Source organism: Gallinula chloropus, assembly GCF_964237585.1.
Source record: "Gallinula chloropus genome assembly, chromosome: Z".
NCBI lineage: Eukaryota > Metazoa > Chordata > Aves > Gruiformes > Rallidae > Gallinula > Gallinula chloropus.
In genome coordinates this window covers 12422352-12445811 of record NC_140089.1, presented here as the reverse complement: position 1 = coordinate 12445811, position 23460 = coordinate 12422352, and the positions used below count along the sequence as shown (strand labels likewise).

At 43.1% G+C, this 23460-nt stretch overlaps 1 protein-coding gene across 1 annotated transcript in view; it reads left to right on the top strand.

The window, feature by feature from the left end:
* Positions 1 to 4608: 4608 nt before the first annotated feature.
* PLPPR1 (phospholipid phosphatase related 1) overlaps positions 4609 to 23460 on the top strand; it is a gene marked incomplete at both ends in the record, with an annotated part of 74291 nt that continues 55439 nt past the window's right edge. Inside the window, one exon of the mRNA XM_084278924.1 lies at positions 4609 to 4671. Within this exon, the coding sequence (XP_084135050.1) occupies positions 4609 to 4671 (63 nt within the window). The remainder of the gene's footprint in view (positions 4672 to 23460) is intronic.

Genomic DNA, 23460 nt, shown 5'->3' with positions numbered 1-23460 from the left:
GGCTTTTAGAAATTCTTCTACTGGTTAGTAACCTGTAAGAAAATGCCTTTTTTTAGAACATTCTTCCTTCCTTCACTTTTTGACTCTCGTTCTTCTTCTTTTCTCTTGGATTGATCCCCGCGGCAAGAAAATCTCTTCAGCTTGAATTCTTTTTTCTTTGCTGTCTTTTCCAGTTAATTTTCAGTTCCCTTACGTATACTCCATGTCTCTGCTTGTTCTCCCAGGAGATGTCAGACAGTAACCTCCTACAGTGTAGTTCAGGGGCTTTCTGAAACGGCATGTGGGTTAAATTGAGCAAGATGAGAACTGACTAATGCTAATTAATTCACAAATATTGTATTACACAATTATATATATATATATATATATTATTTAAAGGGTAGAAGCACCTCATAATACCAGAGCTCCAGATTGTTAATATCCCCTCTGCAGTGGTCCTTAATTAGATAGAGAAGTCTGACCAATTCTCTCATGCAGGGCTTACATACCAGGCCTTAAAAAGGTCACAGCTAGGGGTATCTAAAAGCCTCTTAACGTTTTGCTAACATGAGTTCCTCAAAAACTGAGTCAAACTGATAAAAATGAAAATTAAAAATTGAGAAGGCAATACCAGATGCTGATATTGTAGTTGTTATTTCCCTTTGCATTGTTCAGAGGCTTTGTGCTATGAAAATCTGTTCTAGCGCAAAGGGATCTTAGTGGATTATAAAACAGGACTGCCACTAAACACTTGTTTTACATCTTCTTATGATTCCCTGATTCCTCAGCAAAAGTGGGTTATCCCTGAGTGCTCTGCAGACTGAAACAGCTAGGGATTGCTGTAATCTGTGTTTTGCTGTCTATGTCCATAGACGACTCATTGCCAGCTGGAGGAAGAAAAAGAATGGTGCTCCTCCCACCAAGATCATGCAGTTCCTCCCTTTTTCTCTTGTGTCAAGTGAACTGATGAAAAGACCAGCTTGACAAGCACGGGCTAGCTGAGGCTTTTTCCCACAATCTGGGAGTTAGCTGGCCTGATCAGGCAACTGTTAGGTCTCTTACTACTTATGTCTGACACAAACGCGTCACCACATAGGAGAGAAGCTGACATGTAAAATGTTTTCCCACAGGCAATGCAGTTTTTTTAAACCAATGGTGCACAGTAAGCTTAAAAGAACAACACAGTGATACGTATTTATGATGTTAGGATTCCTCTAGCATTACATTAGGCAGTTTTATATGACGACAAAGAACTCTCAGCTACTTTGCTAGTCTGTGCAGTTGCTTCCAGTTGTCTGTGGAGAACATTTCATAAATACTTGGTTTGGTTAGGAACAATCTTTGATTAGGAGCAATCAGCAGTCAGTTGGAACAGAAAGCACAGCTCAAAGTTACAGGACAGTGTAAATCTTAGTTGTTTCTAAGCTTGATCTAGTGAAACATTCATGAAGGTGCCAGGATATTAACATCTTTGCACTAAGCCTTTAGAAAAACGGGATTTGCAAAAAACATGCTGACAGTGTATCTCCAGGATACAAGAAGAGTTTAGTGAAATAATGCTCTGTAAGCTGTTCTAACTCTTTAACCTACTATTCTCCCAGACACCATGTGTTTGCCAAGTTAAAGGAAGAGCCACATGGCAGAAGAGCTGGTGGTATGAAAAATATTGTTAAAACATGGGTAAGTGGAGATGTTTTCCACAGTACAAATTAGCTTGTCTTTTTGTAAAAGGTGTAGCAGTAACTTCTAAGATAAACCCCATTTTATCTTCTAAGTAAAGTTGAAGTATGTTTGGGAAAACAGGCATTTTGAAAATCCAGAATATTTGTATTTCATAACTGGGACTGTGGTGGTTTGACCCTGGCTGGAGGCCAGACGCCCGCCAAAGTCACTCTGTTACTCCTCTTTTAAGCTGGACAGAGGAGAAAATATATATTGAGAGCCTCAGGAGTAGAGATAAGGACAGGGAGAGATCATTCCGCAATCAATATCACGGGCAAAACAGACTCAACGTGGAATAAAATGTGTCTAATTTATTACACAATCAAAACAGACTAGGATAATGAGAAATAAACGCAAGTCGTAAAACGCCTTCCCTGACTCCTTCCTTCTTCCTGGGCTCAACTTTATTCATGATTTCTCTCCCTCCCCCACCAGAAGTACAGGGGGATGGAGAATCGGTGTTGGGGTCAGTTGATCATGCATTGTCTCCAACGCTTCATTGTCCTCAGGAGAGGACTCTCACACTCTATCCCTACTCAAGCCTGGGGTCCCACCCACGGCAGACAGCCTTCCACCAACTTCTCCAACATGACTCCTTCCCACAGGGGCTTCGTTATTCACAAACTGCTCCAGTATGGTTTCCATGGTGTGCAGGCCTTCAAGACCAGACTGCTTCAGCCTGGTCCCCAGTGGGGTCACAAGTCCCTCCAGCAAAACCTGCTCTGGTGTGGACCCCTCTCTCCACAGGCTGCAGGCCCTGCCAGAAGCTTGCTCCAATCTGGGCTTCCCATGGGGGTCACAGCATCATTCATACATCTCTACCTGTTCTGACGTGGTATTCTCCATGGGCTGCAGGTGGGATCTCTGCTCCCCATCATCTTCCATGGGCTGCAGGGGGACACCCACTTCACCATGGTCTTCTCCATGGACTGTAGGGGCATCCTTCTCTCTGGGGCCTGTAGTGCCTCCTCCCCACACCTTCTTCACTGACCTAGGTGTCTGCACAGTTTCTTACATCTTTTCCTTTCTCTGGAGGCAGAAACCACTGCTTGCTTTCCTCCCCTCCTCGCCCCCCTTCTTAACTATATTACCCCTGAGGCACTAATACTGTCACTGATGGGTTTGGCCTTGGTTAGCAGTGGGTCCAGCTTTGAGCCCAGCTGCTATTTATTCTGTTGGGCCTGTGGGAAGCTTCTCACTGCTTCTTGCAGAAGCCACCCTTGCAGCACTCACCACCACCGAAAGCTTTCCATGCAAACCCTCAATAGGGATACAGTGTAGGACGGCAGTGTCTGAAGTGTATCACAGGTAGCATTTCATCAGCATTTTGTTTGACCTGGAACTGCAGTTTTTAGTGGTTGACAGTTCAGAAGCCTTCGTGAAATGAGATATGGCTTCACTGGAGTCACTATAGCTGTGCTGTGCCTAGAAATACATTACCAAGACCATCGTATATATTGTGTATTTTATAGCTCTAGGTCAAATTCTGAAGAGCTGAGGTAAGAAATACATTAAGCAGCAGACAGGTGGCAAAGCAAGAGCCTGTATCATGGCGCCAGTGTCAAGCACTGCCTGCTGATCCAGCTCTTCAGTCAGGCTTCGTAACCTCTGCTGAACTCAGTGCTCTGATAATATTTCTTCAGTAACACTACTGAGAGCTGGTGAGAAAGCACTGACCCCTTCATGAACCTCACAGTCTCCATATGCCAAGGCCTGAATTGCCACTCAGATGCCAGTGAGGTCAGAGAGCTGGGGGAAGATACTGTGTAAAGCATCTTCTGGAAAACACACAAACTTTCACGCCCTTCCTCTCCCCTGGCCCTGGCCTGTGGAGATGCTTATGATCAGGGCAGGGTTTCTGTGTGAGAGTTGGAAGTGAGCTCAGGCCTACCTTGATCTGTGCTCTTGCTTGATATGCTCATGTTAAAATTGGTAGCGAAGTATTTCCATTTTCTGTGCCTAATGCTCTGTGCAAGCCTGCACCTGGCAGCCCTGAGCTACATGCTGCTTATCCAACCCCCTCTTCCCTGGTAGCCTATTCCTCTCTCTAAAATCATTTAAGCCAGACTTAGCTTCTCGATGTGTTACCTCATGCATGCAGAAAATCACACACACTCTCAGTAAAAAATTCTACGTGTTAGTCTTCTGTTCTCTCCTTTCCTGCTTTTTTGTGCTATAAAGAGATTAGGCGCTTTATCACAGAGCATTAACACGGTTATGTTAATTAGAATAGCCAGTAGCACAAAGTAATGATAAATGCATGGGGGTTGTGAGTTAATGTATGAATTTGTAGCAGGCTAGAAAGGCTCTGCAACAAGGCCCACGTTGTTAATTCCATTTTTGTTGTGTTTTCTCTTTGGGATTTTGTTTTATGGTTTAGGGTTTTTTTGTGCAGATGACATGCTGTCTTGGTGCAGGTCACACTGCGTACAGATTAACATTTTGATCATGTGTATTATTAATGTAATATAAATGTGTCTTTTAAAGTACAATTTCAGAGGTTGATCACCAAAACCTCTTGGTTTCAAACACACTGTAAGGCGGACATTGTACTGAAAATCCAGGTTTACAGTGCTGGGGACAAAGGCTTTCCTTGTGATTGAGGAAAATGGCTGTACTCCTTGTCACTCTTTGTTCTGTAGGTGATGTATCTCGTAACCTGTGTCTGTCTCATGTTTTTGTTCTGTAAAGAGACTACCTTCTCAGGGTACTGTGTACAACCACAAGTTGGACCCTGATCTTTTTAGTCTTTATCCCTGGTCCAGTATGTCAGTGCTCAATGTTAGGAACTTCATTGCATTAAATCTGAAGTTTGCAAAAAAGTGAAACGTACTGAAATACCTTTGTCTTTTCTTTTTCAGGATAATAAAGTTTCGAACAGTGCCTCCCCAAGAAGTGTGATGAGAAATGGCTTTAGGAAACAATACCCAGAGAAGTTACTCCATTATCCCCTGCTTCATCTTTGTTGAGGTGAGTGCAGCATTCAGTTGCCAAGCCTACATAGAAGGCAGCTCTGCCCCTGTAGGAGTTAAGTCATTTGTTGACCATATTATTTTTCAGGAAGAATGCTTTCTTACTTGGCAACATTAATACCCATCTTCATACTCGGTGCCGTCGAGTTCCCCTGAAAACAGTCCTGTGTGATTAACCAGATCTTAGGTACAAGCATACAAGAGTAACGAGATGCTGTGTTTTCAAAACTTGCCTCTACCTGATTTGCTACCTGGTCCTGTGGTATTTAGTAAAGAATAGGCAGTAGCTGCAGATGTAGGTCAGCAGCCAGTGATCACATCTCCTGATGTTTCGTATCGCAAGGGTTAGGCTTTGCTGAATGTGATGTCTGATCTCACAGCCTAATGCTTCGCAGGCTTAGAGTGCAACACTCAGCTCTGATTTCTGTTCAGGTGGAACATAAAATTTAGGTGAGGCACAGCTATCCTGTCAGTGTGATCAAAGAGCTTGCCTAGCACAGGGGGTGTGAGATGACCAGCAGTAGGAGTGGTTGCTCCCAGGTTGTTTAACGGGTGCATATAAGGCTTCTACAGTTTTCATGGCAAAGGGGTTCAGCTCTGGGTTTCCAAGGAGGATGAAAGCTTCTATCAAATTTAGACGGTGAAAAGGAGATAATTACCTGTGACTGACCGTCTTTAAATCCCCCTGTCTAATGTAACTTGGATGCAATGCTCATTCTTTGGCCCAAATTATGAGGTGACTTGTGCTCTTCCACAAGAGAAATACTAAGAACAGTCAAAATAATGACTGTAATGCTGGGTGTTGTGTAAGCCTTCCACTGAAATCTGTGAAAGGTTTGAGAGTGCTTCAGCAGCAGGTGTAATGGGCACTCTGAATGGTTGCTCTCAAGAGTTCCTGAGCACTGTGGGATCCACATCCTGGATGTGGGTTCCTCCAGGGCCTCTCTAACCCTTACTCACCCTTTTCACTGTGTCTTCTCCAGCTAAGAGATTCAGTTCCCTTACATGCACTCCCTACTTTCTGTGCTACCAGCTTAGCACCCAAAACACAATCAGATGATCCCTGGGTGCTTAATCTAATGTAAGCAGTAGTTTTTCCTTTTGACTTGAATGGGCCTTTCTTGCAGGAGATCAGAACAGAGAAAAAGCATAGTAAAACCACTAGTAAAGCTTGGCACAGGGCCTTCCCAGCTGCAGCTGTGGCAGGCAGCAGTGCAGGAAGGTAGATGGGCCTTGCAGCCTTTCACAAGGATGTGTCACTGATAAAATGCCCAGCTTCCTAATCTCCCTCTCTGCTCCCTGGGGAAACTGAGGAGCTGTTACGACTGAGAAAATGGGTCACTGTTTTGTCCCATCAGATACAGAAAGGGTAAAAATGAGGAAAAACCAGCAATAACCTCAGAAGAAACCAAATAAACACTACCAGGAACAATTGTGTTTCAAATGGATTGCATGAAGCAAGCAGCTGTGAAGATTTTTAGACCTGTAAATGTATGAATGGTGAGCTTGGTTGTCAGCCTATGACAGAGACAGAAATTGTTCTTCCTGTATACAGGACTGAAATGAATATAAGAATAAATCTTTTTAAAGGAGGAAGAGAAAAGAAATTTTTGCCCCATAAATGTACTTTTGCTGTCCTTCCATGTAATTTGCTGATTAAAACACAATTTTAAATTAAAAATCAGCCAAAAGCAGAGAGGTAGTATCTGAGAAGGCATCCTCTCCGCTACATTTCATAAAAACACATTTCTTCCCCTCTTTGTCCACAGTATAGCTTTCTAATATAGCACTACTGGAACTACAAATTCACAGACTTATGTCAAGCCTTGTAGCATTAAACAACGGGAAATCTAATTTCCTGCTGGGAGTGCAGAGATGATTGATAGCAGCCGTTCAGTCTGAAAAGCCCCCGTAAATCTTAAAGACCACTGAAGGGTTTTTTTTCTTCTCCTACTGCTGTGATTCTGAGGCTGAAGGAAGTGGTTTGTAGATGAGCTGTCCCAGATACCAAGCCCTGTGCTGGTTGGAATGGGTCAGGTCTATTTTGTAGATGAAGCAACCATGAAAGTTTATTTGTTGTGGGACATATGTCTGCAGTTGTTAAAGGTGCACACAGGACAGCTGAAAACATGTTGCCTGGTTTCCTGATAACATTTTTCCATGCAAAAATAATCTGGCAGCAGACATATTAGGTGATCATGAGTAGGAAAAGAGATGGTCAGTTAAATATTATTATAGGTCTGTTCCCCAGAAGGTGCTGCCTGCTCCAGCTGTCTTCCATGAAATGTGGTCCTGTGATTAAAAGTTTTGAGGTATTTACTTTCAAGACTGGAAACAAGGTATCACAGATGGTTTGGACATTTTAAATACCATTGTGCTTCAGTCTGTATGGACGTGACACTTAGGATTTCAGTGGCTTAACTGCGTTTCCGTTTCGTTCCATTTAATTTTCCTCACACTCATATTACTTTATGAAACCTGCCTCATTATAAAAACTTAAACCCTGTGCTGATTCTACAAATTCCTTTTTATGTTCAAAATATGAACTTTTTAATAATAGAGAGGTAGCATGGGATGTCTAATCTGTAATGACAGAAGTGTTAAGTCAACATTTCCCTAATTAGAAACACAGTGTCACATTAGGAGTAGATTAAAAGGCTAAACAGGGAATCATTAAACTAATTTTTAGCTACTTTTCAAGTCCAAGTCCCTCTCCCAAATAATGCAAGCAGCTCTCTTGTAATCACAGAATCATAGAATGGTCTAGGTTGGAAGGGACTCCAAGGATCACAGAGCTCCAACCCCCCTGCCACAGGCAGGGCCACCAACCTCCAGCCTGGATCTAAGCAAGGTTGCCCAGGGCCCCATCCAACCTGGCCTATCTAGGACGTTCTTTATTATATTATTAAGAGGCAACATTATAGTCTGGTATTTATCACCAAGTATCTATGAAGATTTGGTATATTACATTTTTTTGAACACATAAATAATTAATTATCAAGTACAGGAGACTAATATTCTCCTTGTCCCCCTTTGCAGAACAGTTTACAGCCAGCATCAGTGAAAGGAGCCTTCAGGAGGCTCTCATCCAGCCTTGGCTTACAAGACCAATTTTGTATCTCCTGCTGACATGTGTCACTGCTTTGGGTACCTGGTTGAGTTACCTGGTCGATGAGGACCAGTGCTGCTAGCTGCTGACATTTGTTAAACAGAAGTGCTGACAGCAGGATGTCCCACTCCAGGAGCTTCCAGAGCCTTTTGGAGTCAATGATGGGCTGAGAACAGCAGAGATGTTGGGTTGCAGAGCTTGTAGCTGTTGGTATGCCCCGGATCTATCCCAGCAAGTGCAAACAGTGCACAACAGCCTGCTTGAGGATTTATTGATGCCCAGGCCTGATCACTAAAGTGGTCTTATGGATTGTAGGCAACCGTGAGAGAAAGTACAAGAAACAGCATCTGGGATGACAGGAAAAAGTTTCTAACATACTTTTTCACATACTTGTGGCTTATGATGGCATTTATTACCAAACTCTGGACTGCCTCTTCTTTTCTTCACCTGCTGGGACATACCTGACAAAGTGCTGTCAGAACATCTTTAATGATGCTTCAGCACAGCTGTCTCATTATTTTTCAACTCTGCTTTGCAAGATTTGGTTCAAAGAGTGCATCCTTAACATCTTTCTACATTATGTGTGCTGGTTGAAGGTGGGGATAGGTAAAATCAGAACTGGTGGAGGTGTGTTTTGCATACAGTGGCACAATTTCCTGCAGGCAGGGAATGAATTGTCAAAAGAACTAAGCTCCCTCAGGTCTAAGCAAGGTGAGGTGTAGAAGTTGGAGAAGTGCAGAGCATGGTGAATCCTAGTTTTCTTCTTAGGGAACTGTTGAACTGCCCTGAGGTCTAGATCTGTCAGTGCTTTCTACGTGTTGTGGTCTTTCTCTGTCTTCATCCTATTTCAGTTGTTTGCTTTCTGGGACAAAATTTGTGCTAGGGATTGTGGGGATGCTGAGTGCAAGCTGGCTTTGAGTTTGGTGGGTCAAAGTGATTATACTTGCTTTTGCATCGTGTTTGATGCTTATCATTAGTGACAGGAACTGTAATGTGGTGTGGTAATTGCATTTTCTAATAGATTTGGGAAGGATAGTTGCACACTGTGAGTAAATAGCATCCCCACAACTGTGACTTCAGAGGGAAAGCATGGGAACAGCTTTTGAGCCCTTGTGTCTGAATGGTGTTTTTGAGAGAAGTAATAAGCGAACCATGCTTCTTTTTCCTCCAGAGTAATCCTTCTCCCATCTCTTCTGACTCAACAGCAGTTATTACAATAATGAGTCTCTAGATAATTAAAGGAGACGTTTATTCTGGCATTTCTGCTGATGTGGCACTACCTATTTCCTTTTTCCGCCTCTTTCTCACACTTGTTTCCAAGTACGGTTACTTCTAGTGGAATCAGATCTGTCTGAGGTGTGTGTGTTATTGCACATGAAAACACAGCCACTTTCTAGCACCAGATTTAATTAAATTGTCTTAAACTGATTAAAGAGTTACTGATCACCATGTGACTTTAATATGACTGATGTATCTGCCACATTGTGCTTTATTGTAAATTATTGTAATCTTGACATTGACAAGGTAGTAGGGGCAGACTCAAATAAGCAACACCATTAAAACTAAAACATTGGACATCTTTCAAATTCTCTGATCTGAAAATCCTTCTTTTTCATGCTAAATCCATTATTCTGCCCCCAGGAAAGCTTTTGCAGGCAGAGTGGAAACTTTTTTGTTGACAACTCGATGTATAGTGCATTGCAAAGAACTGAAGATTTTGTACAACAAATCTCTTCTCCCTTTCCCCCCACCATGAATAAAATGAAAAATGCTAAAAAATTCAGTGCTGTAGTCTCAGATCTATCTGATGCAAACTCTAATTTGAACTGTAGGATTTCTGTTTCTGCAGTGAGGTAAGTTTTCCTTTAGTTTTTGGTGCTTTAGTTTTAGACAGATGGAATATTTAAATAGCAGTTCAAATTTAATATTTTTTCCTTAAAGTTTGAACTTACAGAAGCACAGAAGGAAAGCATTCTCCTCTCTTTGCCTGACTACAATTTCCTACCAGTATGGCATGTGGTCAAGCCAACAGCTGAGCTACTCTTTAGCAGGAGGATTTTTGCAATACTGAAATCAAGCGAGACAGGTGCCTTTTGAACTCCTGTTTGTCATCAGAATCACAATGGGATTTAGGGAGCTATGAAAAATAAGTGAATTTAGAATTATGTGGCACATTTTAATTCTTTTTTTTTTTCCTGAAAACTGAAAAAGATTTTTGCGTATTTGGGAGCATTGGTTACTGCCCTCTAATTTTGAGAAGTGTTTGAGGAGTATGAAGTTGCTCTTTTTCTGTGTGCTGTGGTCCTCAAAGCAGCATTTGTAAGAGATAGTGAATGTAGTGGAAGTGCCTTTCTCTTTGTATTTCTTTGAAAAAAGTCACTTGTCTCAGAAAAAATGATGATTGTCTTAGAGCTTTAATGACACTATTAAAATTGCATGAAGGGCATGTGAACGTAGGATCTCAGTTTTGGATAGAGGCTTTAATTTTGGCAAGGTGATGTCCAGTTCTCCTAGAAAATGACAAAAAATTCCAGGCAGATTTTAATACAAATATTGACTAGAAAGGCACCCTGTGCTGAACTAGCTTCCAAATACCCACAGCGACCAGTGCCTCTGGTCTGCAGCAGTGTACAGTGTCCACAGAGTGGAACTTCACGTTTTGATCCCTGCTGAGGCAGAAAAGGAGGATTTTCCAGCAGTTCAAGTGTGCCAGCTCAGTCCTTGCCCTTGCTGTAGGTGTGTTACCTATGACTGTTCCAAGCCCTGTGCCTTCTTCCCCCGCTGGTGCCGCGCAAGCAGCCGTGCCGTGCGCGGCTACGCCGGGATGCTGCGAGGACAGAGCGCCCTGGGGAACGTGTCATGTGCTGGTGTTGTATAAACTGCCTGTCATTAGACCCTCCAGTTAGACCGCCTGTGTGAATTGATGCTGACAGATGCTGTGCCAACGCGGGGGAGCTCCTCTCGTAGCAGGGTGATGTTTCTGCATAATCCCCACGCTTCAGTCACTTCTGTTTCGTGGGATTCATTGCTGCTTGTTTTATTCACTCAGCACTTGTATCTGTCCCTCGTTGCTGCTCTTTCTAAGTGTCCCTTTATGTTCCCTCTTTGCCTGTCATTCCTTACAGTTTGCTTTCTTTGTCTCTCCACCACTTACCTCCTTTGTTCCAGACTCCATATTGTAAAATTGGTTTAATCTCTCTCAGAGAATAGGTGTCTCCTGAATTAGCTTTCTTGAATTGCTGGCCTCCTAGATGCTTCACTACTAGGCCAATAGCACAGATAACTCATGGCCAAAACTGGGCACGCTGGAAAAAAAACAAGCAGATTACTCTTTGATAGTCCTTAGCTTCTTGAGGACATCTTTAACATTACGGGTTTGCTCAAGAGGGATTAGCTACTTTATTTTTCTTTAAAACATAAATGAAAGAAGGATTGTGTTGTCACTTGCAGACACAGCAAGCCTATTTTGTATCCTCCCTCTTTATCCTGAAAATTTCCCATCACAAATAATCCCTTTGACAGCCTGAATAACGTCTTAGGGCTTACATCAGTGAATTCAGTGCAGTTTTCAAGGAAGAGATTAAAGATACCAAAAATTCTTTGTCTTTATGAGCAACAAAATATGCATTTGGCAATGAAGAAAAATGCTGTGAACATACAGCTTTAACTGTGTCACCGTGTCCTGAAAGAAGCTGACAGTTTTGAAAATTACTTCAATTTCCTATATAACCAGGTTTGTCAAAGAAAGAATTGTGGTTTTTTAATTATGCAGCACTTAGAGAGATTGAATTTCCTTTTTTTTTTTTTTTTTTTTAAGTAGAAATGCATTTTACCAATTCATAAATTTAAACACACAACCCCCCATAGCTGTAATAGATTATGGCTAGAAAATCCTGTATTAAGAATTGGTTGGGTAGAGATTTTAAGAAAATAGGTTATGAAACCAGGTGCCATTCGTGCTGGTTGTCTGTATTATATGCGCAGAACTCTACACCTCGTGGTAGAAGGTATTTCCAGCAAAGGCTTGGCAACTTTAATTTGGCTTAAAATAACAATGTGTAAATACATGTGACACTACAGGTAACATGGGTCACACTCTCCTTATGAGAGCTGAGCGATACTATCAGTGAATGTAGCAGTTGAATGTGTCCTCTCCTTCTCAGAAGTATACTTAGATTTGTAAGTTTCTTGTGGATTATGTTAGAGCAGTTGATGTGGTACTTCCTTGTTGTTTCTTTCCATACTTCAAAGACCTGAGGGTTTTTCGTATTTTCTCACCCCAGCACACAATGTTCATAGAATCAAAGAATAGTCTGGGTTGGAAGGGACCCCAAGGATCACACAGTTCCAACCTCCCTGCCACAGGCAGGGCCACCAACCTCCAGGCCTGGATCTACACAAGGTTGCCCAGGGCCCCATCCAACCTGGCCTTGAACACCTCCAGGGACGGGGCAGCCACCACCTCTCTGGACAGCCTGTTCCAGCACCTCACCACTCTTTCTGCAAAGAACTTCCCCCTAATATCTAATCTAAACCTTCCCTCCTTTAGCTTCAATCCATTCCCCCTTGTCCTGCCATTAGCTACCCTTTTATAAAGCTGATTCTCCTCCTGGAAATGTTGAGCTATATATTTGCTGCGATATATGCAAATTTGGAGATCGTTGCAGGTGTGGTGCACTATCATACTGTGGACTTCTCTGTCACACAGTTGCACCATTTCCTCTGGTCTGCATCTGTGAACACACATTTTTTTGTTTGGACTGTAGGAATATGCCTGAGTTTATTTATCATGATACTTAATTTGCATAAGTTACATTAAGTTTTAAAAAGGCGTGGGAAGGAATTCATAGTGACTCACAAATCCATACTAAATAACCCCAAATGCAACGATCAGTCCTTCCCAGAACTTCAGTAGGAAGGATCTGAGAAATGTCAGGGTAAAGCAAGATGTCAAAAGCATATTTTGTAACATCCAACCCGTTTTGACATCAGGAGAATTTTTTAAAGTAAAATAGATCTCTTTGAGCATCGTGTCCAGTTTAATCAGGCTTGCAAAGGACTTGACTTCTGGCTCCTGACCAGACACTCCAGACGTTGAAAAAGAGGGTTTTGTTTTAGCAGTGTTACCAGGATGGAGTCATTGAGATCAGTCTGACAGTGAACAGATTCATACAAGCAATTGAGCTTTTAAAGAATATTGGCGTTTCCTGCTCTCTAGAAATTCCAACACAGTTAAAAAGTCCAGCTCTAGGAACCAGTCAGCCAAGTTGTGTTCTTCCTTTACAAATCTATGGTATTGCACCAACCTGGAATTTCCCCAGCTGCTGACAGAACATTTGGGTGCCCTCGTGTGAGAAGCAAATAGTTTCTAAATTGTGGTACCACAAACAGATAATCCAGCTACCAGCACCAGAGTACCACAAAATAAATCAAGCTATTATGAATGAAGCAGGACATGGTAGTAAATGAAATAAAACCCTACCTTATGGAGAAGTGATGCTCTGTGTTTCCATATTTCTGACTCACTTCAGGTTTCATGATTTATTTTGTGACTTCTAGGGCAGTACGAAGGGAGGCCCCCATCAGTCCACCTCTGCATCCCAGCATTTTAGCAGTAAGCATTTTTTCTCTTCCAGTCACACTGCACTCCAGTGATTTATTTCACCAGGAATTTCTCTGATGTTTGATATAGTACAAGTAATTCTCAGATCACCTTCTTAAAGTCAGATCATATATTCTTTTACACAAGTAACTTTGCACATCACATACATGCTGTGAACTCAGTGGGGCTGTTGAAGGAACTTTGAAAGCTGCCCCTATGCAGATGCGTTTGCAAGAAATACTTATTTCAGGGAGTAAATGTTTTGAAAGTTGTTTTATCTTGTGCACATGGTGAAAAATGGGCATTGGGGTCTTGACACACATTAAATGATGGTGATTGCTTGCAGCAATGGTTAAAGATTGACCCTCAATTTTAGGAGTTTGTGAATCTTCACAGATTATCTTTCAGCTTGATCCCATGCCTAAACAATACTTTTGATTCAGAAGTTCAGGCTTTGTAAGATTTGGGATATCTGTGACTTCGGAATAAATATACAATGATAAACTGTATTAGCTCTTCCTGGAACACTGCAGTTTCAAGTCAAAGAGTCAGGAATAAAGATGCATCTTTGTCTTGAAGCAGACTGATATAGTGGTCAAGATTTCTCTTGCAGATAGATTTTTAGAAATGGTTGTTAGACAAATGATTAATCAATATTTTACTAAGCACATAGTCAATTTTTAAGGAGCTGTTACACAGTTTAAGAAACCAAATGGTTGTTCGTAATGGTCTTTATCCTCTTACTTCTGGGTGATGTGTTTATTGTACTCACTGGGATTGGATTAAGATCTGCATCAGACTGGACATACCTAGAATCCCGTGGCTGGCTGTGGTCTCTGGTAGCCTTGCAGCAAAGACACTGCATGCTTGCAGAGAGTCAGCACCAAGAGCCAGGCTGTTTTGCCCAACATTTTCAAAGCATACCCTAAAACCCTGCTGTACACTTCTTATGTAGTTTCCTTTACAACCTGATCACACGAGCAGATGAATGGGAGAACCCAAGTAAGAAAACATGAGAGGGGTGGGCTTTTACTAGTTTAAGTTTGAATCATTTATTAACTTTTCATGATTCTGTGGCATTATTAACTTTTTATGATTCTACAGTAATTATTGATGGGGGTCTACCAAAATTATGCCACATTAAGATTAAAGCATCTTGGAAATAATGATGCAGTTATTACTGGAGTTACTGTCAGTTTTGCTGTGACTTCATTAGGGTGGATTCTATAATTTACAGCACAGCTACATTTGATCATGCAATGGCTGAATTATCCCTGTATTTCCTTCTCCAGTTATTAAATGCTTCATGATTTCTAAAAATCAATAATCTATTGTTGTGAGTAATGGCTTATTTCTGGTGTGTAGACTTTACATACCTGGAATGAGTAGCAATAATAATAATAATAATAATAATAATAATAATAATAATAATAATAATAGAAATAATAATACAATGCTTGTCATATACTTTGTTAAAACACAGAAATTTAGTGTGTGATCATTTTGTGCAGATGTACAGCATTATTGAATCCATGCCCCTTTTATGTAGATTAAACCATTGGTAACAGGCTGCTTGATTTTTCAAGTTTCATTGTGACTATTGCATGCTTCATGGAGGGGACGAGGGTTGGCCTTTAAGCCCGTTCTCAAAATAGTTTGTGATACTTTGTTTTTCATAGTGGAACTATTGATCAAATTCCTATTTAACTTATTGGAGTCTCTAATCAATACTGTTTTTTAAATTACAGCAAAATGTAAATGTGCGTCACAAGCTAGTTTCTTATCAGTGCCTGACCAATATGATTCCAGTTATAATGGAGTGAATTAAGGTTTCAAATGGATTGGATAGCAGATTGCACTTTTATTCGTTTTATAGTTCTGCTAATCTTTGACTTGGAGCCAGTTATTCAGTAGTCATCAGGGATCTTTATGATCTTATTTAAACAAGCCAAAGCAAAAATTATTGCAGCTCTGTTATGATGGTAGGAAGCATACAGAAACTCTCAAGCTGATGAAACTCTGGGAACAGAGTACTTTGTGCAGCATTGTTTTAATTTGAATATGTTCCAGTGTTAGCTTATGAGTTTCAGGGTTTTCATTCTTATTGCAAGTGTCTTTATGTAGAGAGAAAGGAGAAAAATGTTTGGGGATTTGGAAAGAACTTGGAGTAGATATGATTTGAACAAGAAAGGCAGCCAGGGTCAACCAAGTCAGTAAGAAACCCAAGTCTGTAGATATTTGAGTTAAAAGAAAGGTCATAGACTCACAGAATAAATTAGCTGGGAAAGGATCTCTGGGTGTCTCTAGGCACAGCACGGGTCAGAACAGCAGCAGCTGGATTAAGTTCCTCTGGGCCTTGTTTGTCCAGTTGAGTTTTCCTATTACCTTACTAGGCAACTGCCTATTTTTTTTTTTTTTATATGCTCATAGGAAAAACACGTATCCTAATATTCTTTCTAGTAAAATGGTGTAACCTGATGTGAAGGAAAAAAAATCTAGGCCCAACAGCAGTGAAAAGAGAAGGTAGGATACAACAAAAAAGAGGGTGGGTAAAGGAAAGCATTGAAGGAATGAAACACATACAAATCCTCCTGAAATTGTGGGTATGTGTAATTGGAACCTTGTGACCAGTTCTGTCTTTGCAGCCCCTTGCAGTAATTTCACTTAGGTATTTGCTTGCCCAGTATGAAAATGTGTGGTGATTACCAGTAGTGAGTGTGTTGATTTCTTTGTCCACATTCCTTGTAGCAGATCCCACCATGATAGATAAAGCTTCCTATTTTTAAGCATTTCCACCTCAGTCTTCCTTTTTCCCTGCCTTCCATTCACAATTATGTGGTAAGACAATTACAAGTTCTGGAAAATGAAGAGGCCATTATTAATTTTTCAATAATGACTGCCTACCAGTGATAAAGATTTGTATGAAAGGATTGGCTCAGACACAACACGACTTGCAAGCAGAAAATGAGATTCAAAGTGATAAGGTAACTGTTGTTTTAAAAGCTTCCTGCTCAGATGGGAAAATGTTGGGAGGAAATAAAATAAATCTTATAATGCATTGCACTTGTAATTAAGACTGTGTCCATTTAGTTGAAGTAAAATGTCTTTGGTAGTTTTCTACTTAATTTTAATTTAAAACATTGTCTCTATTTGATTCTTATGATTGGTCTTAAGAGTCCTGCCATCTGGATGTCAGCAGGAAGTTTTTTTAGCAGTAACTCTGCTGTGTTCATCAATGTCTAATGACTGTCAACTCAGACTACTCCATTGCATAGCTTCGGTCTGGAAGCACAGGCAAGTTATATGAATTTTAGTGAGTGCTGTTGTATTAATAAAAAAGGCACACCAGGGCAGCCTTTGTACCTGGAAGAAATCATAGAATCATAGAATGGGGTGGGTTGGGAAAGACCCCAAGTACTGGGACCAACACTATTCAACATCTTTGTCAGTGACATGGACAGTGGGATCGAGTGCACTGCCAGCAAGTTTGCTGAGGACAGCAAGCTGTGTGGTGAGGTCAACACACTGGAGGGAAGGGATGGCACCCAGGGGGACTTTGTAAGGGTGGAGAGATGGGCCCAGGCAGACTGCATGAAGTTCAGTGAGGCCAAGTGCAAGGCCCTGTGTGTGAGTCAGCATAATCCCATGTCCTGCTTCAGGCTGGGCAGAGAATGGATTGTGAGGAGCCCTGAGGAGAAGGACTTGGAGGTGCTGGTGGATGACAAACTCAACATGAGCTGGCAGAGTGTGCTACCAGCTCAGAAAGCCACCTGTGTCCTGGGCTGTATCAAGACCAGCATGGCCAGCAGGTCAAGAGAGGTGATTCTGCCTCCCTACTCCACTCTCATGAGACCCCACCTGCAGTACTGCATCCAGCTCTGGGGTCTCCAGTACAGGAAAGACCTAGAACTATTGGAGAGAGTCCAGAGGAGGCCACAAAGAGGGGCTGGAGCACCTCTCCTGTGAAGACAGGCTGAGAGAGTTGGGCTTGTTCAGCCTGGAGAAGAGGAGGCTCTGGGGACACCTGATTGCGACCCTAAAGGGATCCTACAGGAATGTGGGAGAGGGACTGTTCACCAGGGAGTGCAGAGATAGGACAAGGGGCAGTAGCTTCAAGCTGAAAGAGGGCAGGGTTAGGTTGGATGTTAGGAAAAAAATTCTGTACTGTGAGGGTGGTGAGGCACTGGCACAGATTGTCCAGAGAGGTTTTGGAAGTCTCATCCCTGGAGGCATTTAAGGCCAGGTTGGATGGGGCTTTGGGCAACCTGATACAGTAGAGGGTGTCCCTGCCCATGGTATGGGGGGATTAGAACTAGGTGATCTCTGAGGTCCCTTCCAACCCAAAGCATTCTGTGATTTGATGAGTCTGTGATCTGTTGTATTAGCTGAAACTCTGATTGTAGATACCATGTTGTTCCACTAGCTCACTTAGAAGGCATCTAGAGGTGGATTTTTAAAACTTACTCTTGTAGCACAGCTTGGTACAAATCCCATAAATTTCCCAAGGCTGTTCCTGCCAAGGTATTTTAACCTTCAACCCTTCTCCAAGATCATAGAATCCTAGAATGGTTTGGGTTGGAAGGGACCTCAAAGCCAAAGTTTGTTATTTCCAACCCCCTGCCACAGGCAGGGACACCGTCCACTGGCCCAGGTTGCCCAAAGCCCCATCCAACCTGGCCTTGAACCCTCCCAGAGAGCCAGGGGCAGCCACAGCTTCTCTGGGCACCCTGTGCCAGGGCATTACCACCTTCACAGGGAAGAATTTCTTCCTAATAACTAGGCTAAATCTCCCCATTCCTCCTTGTCACATCACTGTGTGCCCTTATGAACGGTCCCTCTCCAGTTTTCCTGTAGTCCAGATACTGTCAGGCTCCTGTAAGGTCTCCCTAGAGCTGGACAACCCTAAGTCTTTCAGCCTGTTGTCAGAAGAGATGTGCTTCAGCCTTCCAGGTGTTCCACCCTTTCTAGAAAAGGGCCTCTGCAAGACTTGAGGCTTGATTTCTTGAAGTAAACAGGGAGAGCATACTGGGCAGGTAGGCTTGCAGGGTCTGTATCTGTAATGGTCTGAGGCAGATCAGCTCCTTGGAGATAGCAACAGCGAGCCTTGCAGGCTCTTCAGTCACAGAGAGATTTCAAAGACATAACATTTCAGAAGAAGCACATAGCTTGAAAGCTTTGTAGTTGAAATTCTTTTCTTTTGTTTTGTTTTACTTTAAATTTGCAGATTTTGCCTTTCAGCATGAACTGCTTTGGTAGTATCTGGGTTAGGATGTAAAGTACCATCAGCAAGCAGATTTTTTTCTGAAGCTGTGAGACACCAGCAGTGCGAAATCGTTGCTGCATTTCTGTAATCAGGCATTGACAGGGCAAAGGGAGGACAACATGTGCTGTACATGTGCTGAGGGGATGGACCACCAGCAAGACCTGAGACACAGGTGTCCTGTGCTGGTTTCCCTGTGGTTTTCTCACATGTCTGCTGTTCTTTTATGAAAATCAAATAGACAACAAGGCTAATCACATGCCTATGCTGACCACTGACTCATAACCTTCTCTGCATTGCTCTGATGTTGCTAATTATACTGTGCTTTGTTTGCATAGTACCACTGGAGATCTTTCATCTAAAGACACCCAAGTGCCCCACAGCTAGTAAGAGGACACTGAGCTGATTTAGAAGATAGAGGAAAAGACCTGCATTGTTCCCAGCCCAAGCTACCCTTGGACTCAGGAGGATGATATTTTTCACCAGTAAAATATAATGTGAGCCAGATTGAAAGTGTATCTTCACAGCAGGCCTCTGAACCTCTGTGGTAAGCAGGAGATAGCCAGGAAAAGGGTATAGACTGTCGTATGGCGACTGTCTCTGACACAGTACTTCCCCTGCTCAGAGGGAGTGTCATGGTTCTTAAGAGCTTGGGATGGATTTTTCTTCCTTTTTTCTATGGTTGCTTTTTGAGCCCTTGTAAATTGCTAGCAGTGGTAACTCCTAGCACTGTACATTTCTAGCAACCAGTAATTTCCAAGTTGAGGTTATTTTCTGGATTTCAGCAAGGCTTTCAATACTGTGTCTCACAGTATCTTGCTGGACAAAATGTCCAGCACACAGCTAGACAAAGCCATAATGCATTGGGTGGGCAGCTGGCTGATGAGTGGGGCCCAGAGAGTAAATGGGGTTACATCTGGCTGGTGGGGTTCCCCAGGGCTCCATTGTAGGCCCAGTTCTTTTTAGCATTTTCATAAATGACCTGGACTCAGGACTAGAGGGTGTGTTAAGTAAATTTTCAGATGACACCAAACTGGGGGGAGCTGATTCCTCTGTGGAGGGTGGAAAAGCCTTACAGAGAGACCTGGACAGATCGGAGAGCTGGGTAGTCACCATCAGTGTGAAGTTTAAAAAGGGCAAATGCTTCCCTTTGAGCACTGTGTGCAGTTTCGGGTGCCACAGTATACTGGAGAGTGTCCAGAGGAGAGCAACAAGGATGGGGAAGGGTCTGGAGGGGAAGTCTTATGAGAAGCCGAAATCCCTTGGTTTGTACAGGCTGAGAAGAGGAGGCTGAAGGGAGACCTCATCATGGTCTGTGGCTTCCTGATGAGGGGGAGCAAAGGGGTAGGTGCTGATCTCCTCTCTTTGGAGACCAGTGATAGAAGCCAAGGAAACAGGATGAAACTGTGACAGGAGGCTTAGGTTGGAGATTAGGAAGGAGCAGGTGGTTGCGCACTGGAACAGGTTCCCCAGGGAAGGGGTCACAGCACCCAGCTTGGCTGAGTTCAAGAAGAGCCTGGACGATGCACTCAGTCCCATGCTCTGACTTGTCTGGTCCTGTGTGGAGCCAGGAGTTGGACTTGATGACCCTTATGGGTCCCTTCCAGCTCAGAAGATTCCTATTTCAGGGAGTTTTACAGTTTACCTATGCCATGTGTGTTTTTATGTCGTCTGATAGCTTCATTTTAAGTCTTCTTCATCTAATAGCTAAAATCACTGCAATCTTCCCTGTTTACCTGCACCTCTGGTCAACAGACACTGTTTACACAGCAGTTGCTAGTTCTGCTGTGTTTCTAGTCTGCTTTGAAACTTTCTTGATCTTCTGGGAACAACTTCTGGGGTGGTCAGGGGAGTCCTGGGAACACTTGGAAGAACATTCGGGTGTCAGTGCGGACAGCTAGATGAGTCTGTGGCTGGTAGTAAGCTCCATCGGCTTCTAATAAGCTCTGCCAGCTGTGATCAAAGGTAACTCTGGGCTTGCAGATATATTTCCTGCTCAAGAAAGGTAAAGCTCTTCTCCAGAAGGGATGATGCAGAGGCCTCTCTAAGTTCTGGCCCAGAGTACAGCTCCCAGTGGCAGCTGTTTATACAGCAGTTAGCACAGAAGGGAGCTAGTAACTCTGCTCACACCAGCACCCATGTCCTCAGTTACAATGGTGACAGGGTCTGGTCTCCATCAGCCACTAGAACAATTTTCCATATAGCAACAGAGGCCTTGACTGACACATAGAGCTGAAAAAGGGGGATGAAGCTTTGCAGGTCTCAGGCAGCAAAATCCCCTGGATCTTCTTGCTGTGACTTTGAGAATGATAATGGCCTTTTAGCTATCAGGAGGGTTGTTCTCATTGAGAATCTGTGTCACCAAGTAAATGAGCTGTTAGGGCAGGTCAGTAGACTCTACAGCATCACAGATGACATGATCAACCAGGTCCATTCTGAGAGCTGCAACGTTGAAAGCCTGAACCTTCAGCTGCAGCAGAGGTCAGGCAGAGTCGCTGTGCATCACGTTGGAAAGTGGAAACTCCCATGGTGGTGAAGGCTGGAAGCTGGTGGTTTCTGGCCCGGAGGAAGGCTCCTTCCTGCTCCACATACAGATCTCTAACTGTGAAATAGATTCAGTACTGTGGCAGCTCCCTGGCTGAGAGCTCTGTCCAGTGAAGCATTCGAGCCAGCTGAACCTGAACCATGTGGCAAGAGGAAATGGTGAATGATGTTGCTGGGAGACTCCCTGCTTGTGGGCAGTGAAAGCCAACTGCCAATCTGACTTACTGTCTGGAAAATGTTGCTGCTTGCTAGCAATCATCAGGAGTGGGATGTTGTGGAAAGACTGTTTCAATGCTCAGACTGTTACTCCCTGAATTTCTTTACCTGGACACCAGTGATACTGTTGGTAGTGACCTGGGAAATACCAAGCATGACTATCTGGCTCTGGATGCAGTGGTTGAGGGCATGGGAGTCCATCAGTGATATTAATACTGCCAGTAAGGAGGAAGAGGGTCTGAAGAGGCCTGTCTGGATCCGGTGGGTCAGCAGTTGGTTGTACATGACCAAACTGAGCAAAAGCATCTTTTCCTAGAGGCCAGCCAACCTGGAGAGAGGAGCTTGGACTAATAGAGACAGGGGAGGTAGATAATGACCAGCAGTCTTGAGGATGTAAAGGAGCAGGATGGAGGGACCAGTGAAAGACCAGGACTGAGCAATGGACACAACATGATGTGAACAGGAGGGACACTAATTGACAAAACACCTGAAATGGGACCACACTGAGCATAAACACCTAAGCAAAGGACAGAGAATGTTCTCAAGCAATTTTTGGGTAATTGGAGCTCCTCCAGTCTACCCATCGGCAGCATGTTCCCAGCACAAAGGGTTAACAAAGCAAGGTCATATTTACAGCTGGTTTCTTGGTAGGTAGTGCAGGTTATACCTATAACAGGTTTTGCATGTCTAGCTTGCTGGCAGGTGTTTTTTTCCAGCAAATGGCATTTAATTATTGGAATCAGTGTTGCAGCTTGAGACCAGCTTTCACAGCTGATGAGTTTGGGTGACATGTGCAACCAAGGTTTGACAATATGCAAGACAAGGGACGTGGTCACACTCTCTGAAGTGCCTGTACACTAATGCACATGCTGTGGGAAGGAAATGAGAGGAATTAGAGGCATGTGTGCATTTGCAGGACTGTGATATCCTTGGTGTCACAGTGATGTCATGGGATAGCTGAAAGGTGCCTATAAGAAAGCTGGGGAAGAGCTGCTCCCAAGAGCATGTAGCAGTAGGACAAGGGGTAATGGTTTTACACCAGGAAAGGGGAGATTTAAGTTAGATGTTGGGAAAATATCCTTCAATATGAGGGTGGTGGATCACTGGCACAGGTTGCCCAGAGAGGTAGTGGAGGCCTAATCCCTGGAGATATTCAAGGTCGGGCTTGATGAAGCTCTGACCTCATCTAGTTAAAAGTGTCCCTGTTTACTGCAGGGTGGTTGGACTAGAGGACCTTTAAAGGTCCCTTCCTACCTAACACTTTCAGTAATTCTATGATTCTATAGCTCACACGACTGGAGGGCTGCCACAGATAGACAGGCTTTTTCAGGAAGGACAGGCTGGGTCAGCAAGAAGTGGAAGTTACTCTTTACATAAGGGAGCAGCTGGGACATGTCACATATCTGCCTTGGCATGGGTGATGAGTCAGCAGAGAGACTGTGAGTCAGAATTAGCTGGTAGAGCAAATAGGTGACATTACTGTGGATGTCTGCTATAGACCATTTCATCAGGAAGCAGGGGATGAGGTAGCCAGACACGGGGAAGAATCCTCACTTTCACAAACCTGATCTTCATGCAGGACTTGGCCTCCTTGATATTTGCTGAAGAGACAAAAAAGCAGAGCTCAAGCAACCCAGGAGGTTTCTGGAATGCAGTGATGACAACTTCCTGACAGGGTGTGGGGGTAAAATTGCTAGTGTAACATGCTCTACTAGACTTTATGCTTACAAACAAGGTAGAATTTGTCTGTGATGTGAAGCTCAGGGATGTAAAAGTCAGGGGCATCCTTGGCAGCAGTGCTATGAGATGGTAGAGTTCAGGATTGTGAGAAGAGGGAGCAAGTGAAAAAAGCAGGGTCACAGGTCTTGATTTCCAGGAGAGCAGAATTAGGTCTGTTAGAGGAACTGTTGGGAAGAATCCTATGAGATACATCCCAGCATAGATGAAACATCCAGCAGAGCTGGTTGACTTTCAAGGATCGCATCCTCTAAGCTCATGGTTAATCCATTCTGATGAGCAGAAAATCAACCAAAGGCAGTAGTGGTCTGTGTGGATG